Here is a 9711-nt window from a genome sequence, read left to right as displayed (position 1 = left end):
GGAACGAAGTTACGGAAAGTTAATTAACAAACGGAGACGTAACGGTATCATTTGATGTTGTATCCCTATTTACAAAAGTTCCAGTAGGAGATGCAATTAAACGTTTTGAAACAAAATTGTTAGAAAATAAAATTTCAGCAGTTGAAACTATAGATATAGTTAACTGAAGTATGTGTTACGAATCCATTTTTTCAAGTTAACAATAATCTCTATAAACAAAATGAATGGTTAGCTATGGGATCACCACTCTCACCATTATTATGTTATTTATATATGGATGTATTTGAAACTAAAGCCATAAATAATGCAAAATGTAAACCTGATATTTGGATAAGGTATGTAGATGACACATTCTTGGTGTGGAAATATGGTAATAAGGCATTAACAGACTTTGCTTACTATTTGAACAGCATTGAACCATCTATACAATTTACGTTTGAGATTGAGAAAAATAATAGTTTGCCTTTTGTACATGTATTGGTGAAAAGGAACGTACAAGGTAATTTAGAAACATCAGTTTACTGGAAACCTTTTTCTGTTCTTATGCCCCCACACCAAGAATCATGTCATACTAAGTCACAAAAAATGTCTGCGTTTTATAGTTATGTTAACAGAACTTTGAAGATATGTACTAACCAAAATGATTTAAAAAACAAATTGTTATTAATTAAATATATAGCAGTCGAAAGAGGTTTTAACCCAGATCTTATAGATAGAGCAATTAAGAAATTCACTAATACTATAATAATTGATCAAATTAGTACTTTAAAACCTAGTTATGAAAAAATCAGAAAGGAAGGCTTAATCTTACCATATGTTCCAGGTTTAACTACTAGTTTATTTAAAGTGTTCAAAAAACAACTGATATTCTACCCTATATTTAAACCGATAAATAAGATGAATCAAATCTTGGGTACTACGAAAGACGAAATACATTTAACTGAAAAAACTGGAATATATAAAATAGAATGTGAAAGTATTTACATTGGTCAGACGAAACTTAATTTAAAATACCGCTTAAATGAGCATAAGGGATATGTAAAAAATAAAAAAACTGAAAATTCAACCATAGCAGAACATGTACAGGAAACACAACACACAATATTATGGGAAAAAACTAATATTAGCTCAACATAAAAGTGTAATAGGTAATAATATTCGTGAATCGTTAGAAATATAACAAAATATATCATGTTGTATTAAATAGAGATGAAGGTTTGGCGAATATTTCTGCAAGAATGTGGATTGATCTCCTTTGAATGGTTTAGCGTGAATGTATGAAAAATAACATACAGGTCAATGACCTACTAAAACGTTATAAATACTTTGGCAATTGTCTTGTAATTCACTCCTGAGGATGAAGTTGTAACGTCGAAACATGTGGAGTCGTCAACTTTTTGAAGGCCATAGATAGGCCTAAATAAAATGTTTTTAATTCTGTACCAGTTTAACGTTGCATATTATTTAAGATTTTAACTTTGTACACAAGTGCCAAAATAATAATTACCTTTATTGATGTAATTTTTTTAAGAGTAGTATTGAGAAACTGTTATTATTTATGAAAACTAATTACTTTTTCAATAAAGCGTGGCACTTTTAATATATAAAAACACTGAAGTTTACGAGTTCAGTACATTGAATCATTTTGATGCAATTAGTTACTTATGACTAAAGCGCACAATTCGAACACTTTTCTCGGGCAGTACTTTCTAGAAAAAGAAATACTTTATAAATTGTTTACTGTTTTTAAAATTAACAGTGAGGTATGAACACTACGATTACTAACTATTACCAGCATAAACAGCTGCCCGTAGGGGGTGTACAATCGTCAGCGGGCGGAGTTTCTGCTAGTTGTAATAATGGAGCCTAACCTCTATGTAAAGGATGCCAGCGCTTGAAGACATGAGGGGAGATGAAACGCTGTTGTATCCTTTCACATTTGGCCCTGCATGGCCAGGTGGTTAGGGCACTTGACTCGTACTCTAAAGGTCGCGGATTCCAATCCCTGTCCCACAAACATGCTCGCCCCGTTTCAGCTGTGGGTGCGTTATAATGTAACGGTTAAACCCACTATTCGTTTGTAAAAGAGTGGCCCAAGAGTTGATAGTGATGACTAGCTGCTTTCTCTCTAGTCTTTCACTGCTAAATTAGGAATGGCTAGTGCAGATAACTCTCTTTAAGGTTTTGGGGAATTTAAAACAAACCAGACCTTTCACCCCAGGAGTGAATAGTTTTAAGTTGTACCATTAGTGAGAAAATAAGATGTGATCGTGCATGTTGAAACTACGCGGACGAGAATCTTTTATTGGTAAACTACGAAGACAATAGCATAACAACAAGTGTATCTGATTAACTTTTTATTTTCTCAATATAGCATGACAAAACTTGACAATCGTATTTACACAGGTTCAACATAATTCTGCCCTCTGGTGGCTCACTTACGAACTACATAACAAAACATCTGCCCTTACATTTGGCCACACCACTGATGCTCCGCATAAATTAAATGTTTGCATTGTATAAGTATTATATTATTATTATTATTATTATTATTATAAGCGAAAGCAATTATACATAATTATGAGAACCAATAAAATTAACTAAATCAGGTGTTTAACAAGTCGTACGATATTTTAAAAATACTAATCTAAGCAATTTCAGCAGCAAAGGGATGCCGCATCACACTGATTGGCTGCTTCAGAGGAGGGGAGAGAAGGTTATCTCAAAGATAAAGACGTCATAGTTCCAGATGTTTCCGCTAGAGGAAGCGTTGCTAGGTCGCCATGATGTTCTAGTTCAACAAAGTGTCACCAGAGGGCGTAAACTAACTATGAAGGACTGAAATCATAGTTCTATACCAGGCAAGCGGCCATAATGGATGCGTAGGTAATTGTACCACAAAGAAGAGTTTGTGTTTTTAGGCTGCCATGAGTCGTACATGTCTTATCATGTAGATAATTAATCATTAATTAATTAAATCATTTTATAATTAATTCATTAAATATTTTATAAGGACGCTTAACACTAATTAATTAGTTAATACTAAATAGGACAATGAATGACAATTCAGTAGTTAATTAATAATTATGTCATCCTACCACAAAGCAGAGAACGTGTTTCTAGGCAGTCATGACTTATACAACACGTCATAATTAAATAGTCGTAAAAAAGAACATTTAACACTAAGTCCCTTATAATTCATTAAAATCAATTATAATTAATTCGTCCTAAAAATGACGCTTAAGACTAATTCATTAGTCATAAAGGATGCTTAATGCTAGTTCATCAGTTAACCATATCGCCCCCTTTACTGCGCATGACACAAGGTTTGTGTCTTAAACAAATGGAGTGTAATAAAATTTTGAATTTATGTTATACCAATTAGAATAGCATAAAATCTTAGTAAATAATCCACATTTTAATAGAATACAAGTTTTAAGTTCGGCCCGGCATGGCCACGTGGTTAAGGCACTCGACTAGCAATCTGCGGGTTCGAATCCCCGTCACACTAAACATGCTCGCCTTTCAGCCGTAGGGGAGTTATAATGTGACGGTCAATCCCACTATTCGTTGGTAAAAAGAGTAGCCCAAATGTTGGCGGTGGGTGGTGATGACTAGCTGCCTTCCCTCTAGTCTTACCCTGCGAAATTAGGGATGGCTAGCGCAGATAGCCCTCGTGTAGCTTTGCGCGAAATTCAAAAACAAAGAAACAAGTTTTAAGTTCCTAATTATACAAGGGAATATTTTTAAAAACTCCTGAATTTCCACTAAAGTGACCCACGAGACACATTTTGTCTTAGCATGTCATCATCCTTATTTATCCACCACTCTTTGAAAATGTGTGGAATTAAACGTAGATAGAATTGTTATTGCTCAGATGAACCTTTTTTTTTTTCAATTTTCTTTCGTTACAGAGCTATCCAATAGAAAATCAGATCCCTCCTGCCACACTCATCTGTCACATCCTCTTTCACAATTCATTCATTGTTCTCTTTTACGTTTCATTATATATTACCTATAATCAATATAAAGTCAAGGTTTTCATTTATCAAATGACACATTGCATAATGTCTTCTGAACAGGAAAGCTTTGTTCCCGTGGAAAAGTTAACGACTAGCTTGGATGAATTTGTAATGGTTCTTGTTGCACAGTTAGAAAGCTAGAAAATTTTTGAGATGCAAAAGAATTTGTCTACTTTTTTCGTTATTTAATTAAATAAAAAATATTAAATTGATTATTAGTGATATAAAAAGTCAGGATTAACTCTTTGAAACCCAACAACAAGAAAAAAAAGGTTTTTTTTTGTTTTTTGTTTTTTATTTCTTTTTATTATTAATTAACTAAAATTTAAAAATACGGATATTTTAAAGTTATTTATGACTAGATTAGGTAAAATAAATAATAATAATATCATTATTATTATTAAGATGGTTTACCAGGCACTCACTGGAGTAGTAGCTTGTGGGTAATGTGATTCGATAGTGTAACATGACCTGCACGTTCTCCGAGTGACTTACAACTTTTTACGAGTTCGATCCCATTTTCAGATAGATTAGAGAAAATAACAGAAACTATAAAGTTCTACTGCAAAAAGAAAAAAAAAAGTTTGAAATGCATTTAGGAGGTTTTAGGGATCACACAAAGAAAATTTGACATTTTTGAAGTGAGAAAAATTATTTTTAATTTTAACATGAAAATTAATTTGCACACGGACTATTCGAAACAAACACTCAATATATTCACGGACAAGTCTTTATTTTATTAATAATACTTCAATAAAAATGATTTTTTGAATGTGAAAGACTTGTAATATTAAGTGAAAGACTGCCAAATTTCGTGAAGATATACATACTATATTGAGAGTTAAGTATTAAATCTACGGAGACTAAGCGAGTACAAATAGGTAACTTGGTCGTTCAAATTGTCGGAGTCCATACCCAGAGTTCAAAGTTCCTTACTATTTATATGTCCTTATTCTTTTAATTATCAGCCAAGTGTTTGAAGGTTTTCAGTGATATAATATATATATATATTAAATATTATTTAAAGTAAAATGATCACTATATATTTTTTACTATATATTTTTTTACCAGGCACACAGCACATGTCTGTAGCTTTAAAAAGGGTGATATCATGCAATAAGTAGATCCTATACTTGAATATATACAACATTCTACATTATCAATAAGACGTTTATTATGCAATAACAATTTTATCAATTTGACTTTATACAACAAAATAATTTACAGGTTCGATGAGGAGGAAACCACTTTGAGAGTAATAATGCTTGGAGACGGCTTGAATGGGTAATGAAGAAAAACTTTTAACAAGTTTAACATAACAGCAATGTACAACATTTCGTTTTGACAGGTGATGATGACAAAACCTTGTCGAAACATTGTGCATTTGCTGTTATGTTAAACTTATAATAAATTTTTTATTCATTACCCATTCAAACCATCTCCAAGCATTATTAATTCATACTTCTCATGTTTTACAAAAGGTGGACTTTCACATATACTTAATTACCATTATTACCATAGGAGTTTAACAAATATACTGGGACAGTACTTCTATAAGTGGTCAAAAAATTATTTAATGTAGCATGCTTGAATGAGATTACAACTTACATTTTACTACATATGATTAATTACTATTATAGAATAACAACACTTACCATAAATCTTTGCGGACCACATTAGTGATGTAACATGCAATATAATACCATATTTGCGTGAATGAAAGTATACAATGAGGAACACACATACAGACTTCTATGTTGTTTCTATTATACGTGTTCACAAGAACCCGTATCTGGTATCAAACCTTGATACTGTTTAATTTTTTCTTAGCACACAGTTATCGTAAGAAGAAAGACTAGACATGTAAAGCTTTCTCCAATGCACACAGTTTACCAAGTCATTGGAGACCACTGACCAGCTTAAAGTTAGTTTACGCCCTCTGGTGACATTTTGTTGAACTATGACATCATGGCGGACTAGCAACGCGTCCCTAACGCGTCTCTGGTGGTAACTTTTGGAACTATGGCGTCTTCATCTCTGATGACATCACTCCTTCCCCCTCACCTGAAACAGTCAATCCGCGTGGGGCGACATCCTTTTGCCGCTGAAGTACAGTACTTACTACTTAAATTCATATGTAAAACATTCAATACCTAGATACTTATCTTATGTATTATATTCAACAAAAGTATTATAGTACGTCAAGTCTAAAATATGGAGCACTAATCTCTATTTATAAGTCCTATTAATGTCTGATGTTTTCAAACTTTGTTCAATCCTATTGATCAATTAAAGTAGCCCAAACGTTGGTGGTAGGTAGTGTTGACTAGCTGTCGTCCCATTAGTCTATCACTTCTAAGTTAGAAAAGGGTTAACATGTGTAGTTCTCTAGTAGTTTTATATGAAATGTAAGAAACAAAGGACTAGATCTTTACTAAATCTTTGAGACATCTGGCCAGTTTAACTTGTGGTAAGACAAACTGAGTGACAGCATTTTGCCCCACATTCCTTCCCTAATGTCTTCAGGTGTCAGTTTTCAATGAAACATTCAAAAGAATTATTAGGACTTAAACATCAGTCAAGTTGACTTATAAACAGGAGTTTAATTACAAATAACATAAAACAATTCAAAATGTATTAATATTATACAACGTAATTTCAAATGAAACTCTGTAATGTAAAAATAAAATGTTGTATTTACATATAATCCTGTTTATAGTCTTATAAATTACAAGTACATAGGTAATCATTATATATCATTGTTTCCTTCAGGGATAACTTCTTTCATTCTTTAGGAATCTCGTTAATTAACTATAAGATGAAACTACATTGAAATTGTAATATAGATTTTAACTTCGTCTTTGATTCCTCATGTTTGAAGTTTAACCAGCCATTGGACTAAAGAAATGCATGTTAATTTATAATTATCATCTTAATAGCTAATTGGCGAGTTCCAAGAGGTGGCCGATTTTGTTACAGTTTACATCGAAGAAGCTCACCCAACTAATAAAGGAGATTTCGAAGGGAACTTTGACATATTTACTCACAAGTAAGTTACAAGAAACCTACTGTTACTCCATATTCGTGTGAATTTGATATCGACGAATCTTATCGTTCTTAAAGAATAAGTCTTACTGACCCCTTTGGTATGGTAAGGAAACTTAAAATTTGTGTTTGTTTTATATTTTTTATCCATTAAAACAATATTCTGTTTATATCAATGTTTCCTTTGTAGTATTTTGCAGGATGCGTTCAAAACTGCTTCGTTACATGAACCTGCACCTAACCCGAAACTCCTGAATGCACTAGACCAATCGTCGTGTTCACTGCTTGATTTTATGAAAGCAGATCGCCCTCTAGTGGTAAACTTCGGTAGTTGTACTTGACCACCGTTTATGGCTGCCTTGGAAGAGTTCATCAAGGTACACACACACACACACACGAAGAAATATGAAATAAAACCAGAAAGGGTGGGGGAAGCTTTTTCAACAAATAAACGAGAACCTAAAATTGGTGATATACCTAAACCTTTTCTTCAAACCTCCAAAATTCCACCCAACTGGATTGCTTACATTTATTTACAAACTAGTATTATGACAATAAATTTCTAGCTTTAACCAGCACCCAAGTCACGCTTCAGTAAAAGTTAGTTATTTTACAAGTCTGTCTTTACAAGTGATATGTAATCTTTAACTGTTGTTTCAATCTACTACTGATAAATAACACTAAGAATTAAGGTTCGCTCCAAGTGAGAAATAAAGCGAAAGTTTTGAATACCAATTACACTACTCCGGGTAATGTTGAATAACAAAATTTATTAGGCTAAAGCACTATTCAATTCTAGGTGAAAATAACAATGACAAGTCCCACTTTTGTGAGAAGTATATTTTAATCATTATCGTATTAAACATGATTATTAGATACAGTAATAGTCGATGAGAAGTCGCTTCAAATTATGTAATAATTTCTACCAAAAGAGAAGAATTCTTAATTAGTCTAAATTATGAATACTGAGTGAATCATATAAAGCTTCTAAGGCTACATTAATAAGGTATATCCTCAACTGTTACCGGTATTGTTAACTAAAACTGATGTAAAATGTGACATTATAAAACACAAGCAAAAGTACCCGTCCCCAGTGATGGGAAAGTTTACGTTAATCTATTAATTTAAATTATTTCATGGACTTAAAAAGATTAATGGTGTTGCACTTGATTTCATTCAGGGCCAACCAAAGCTTAGAGCTATTTATACCTCCTAGTGCGAAAAGTAATTGTTGAGCATTTCAGTCAGGCTATAAGCTGCTCAACAATAACATACAGTAAATCTGTATTCTTATTGTTACGTCACATTCTGAAATGTGAATGATAGTCAATTCCTAACAATTTATTAATGCCTGTTTTCCCGTCATTTCAAAACTGAATGTTGAGTTTTGCCTCGGTGCGCAGCTTTTCAAACGCAGTGCGGGAAGCGGCCGCCGTAAACAGGAGGCAGACGAACGCTCAACAGACACCACGGATCGTAATACATACAAGATTAGCTTTCGTCGCGATAAGAACAAAGCATTTGAATCTTAAATTTCGTCAATTTAAGACGAAGAGTAACTCGTGCACTCTTGTTTCAGAACATTCTTAAAATATGTTTTATTTGTATTTGAATAGTGTGAAAAGCATGTTAAAAAAAGGTTGATATGAATCTCACGTAAAATAGAATTATCACTCTTTGAAAACGTGAGAAAAATAAACAATATGTTTATCCGGAATATTTTTTCAAATATCGAATCTTTCGTTATGAAACATAAGGATTCTTTCTTTCAGAAGAACATTATTATATTCGAGGTTCAAACACGTCATTCTTCTGGCAACATCTAATGCAGAGTGAAGCACAGTACAACAATTATTAAACACATTATAGTTTGCTAGAGTATGGTTATATTACAACACTAAAAGTATATGAAAGATTAAAATATAAAACTCACTAATGAAAAAAGCTTCTCACAATGTTCGATGAAGTGCTAAATTTGAAGATGCTTTCTTGAGTAACACTAGTTTTCTTATAAGCTACCGGCACGTTTTTTACAAACTTTTTCTTCAAACTTGGAAAGAAGAACACCGCCACCTTAATAACGGCCATTGTGGACAGAAATAATAAGAAGCGAATCTGAAAGTATAAAATAATTGCTGTATATTTACTGTGGTTTACACCGTGTTAGTAACGAAACTGGGGATGAAATACTGAAATACTCTGAACCTGATCTTTGAGGGATTACAAGCGGAACACTATAAACTGAAGTCAGGTCCTGACGAAGGTGAGCACCTGTGCTTCTTAAAGATTAATTTTACCACTGTTTATAGTCGGTTGTTTGTTCAAACTGAGTGTCCTATGAAAAATGTCCTGTTTGTTGCATATTGGAATTTCAAATGGTCTGAAATTTAGTTAATTGATAATTTAAATTTAGTAGTTAAGTTGTACTTTGGATTTAGTAGTTAAGTAAAAGGAGATATACAGTCAGTTTATGATGTTTGCCAACAAGATTGATAATCACATTTTTCTTTTTTTAACACAAATACGTTTTAATATATACACATATATATACACACATATATACACACACACACATATATATATACATATATATACAACAATACAATTTACAATAACAGTTATTACAAACAATGATTTATAAACA

At 32.5% G+C, this 9711-nt stretch overlaps 1 protein-coding gene across 1 annotated transcript in view; it reads right to left on the bottom strand.

Annotated features, from left to right (window-relative positions):
* The window catches only part of LOC106473772 (type I iodothyronine deiodinase-like), a 28578-nt gene extending 19381 nt beyond the window's left edge, over positions 1-9197 (bottom strand). The window contains exon 1 of the mRNA XM_022402167.1: positions 9001-9197. Within this exon, the coding sequence (XP_022257875.1) occupies positions 9001-9155 (155 nt within the window). The 5' untranslated portion in view covers positions 9156-9197. The remainder of the gene's footprint in view (positions 1-9000) is intronic.
* Positions 9198-9711: the final 514 nt, after the last annotated feature.

The sequence above is a fragment of the Limulus polyphemus genome, unplaced genomic scaffold (genome assembly GCF_000517525.1).
Source record: "Limulus polyphemus unplaced genomic scaffold, Limulus_polyphemus-2.1.2 Scaffold6495, whole genome shotgun sequence".
NCBI lineage: Eukaryota > Metazoa > Arthropoda > Merostomata > Xiphosura > Limulidae > Limulus > Limulus polyphemus.
The sequence above is the reverse complement of the archived record's forward strand: the minus strand, read 5'-3'. Positions and strand labels throughout refer to the sequence as shown.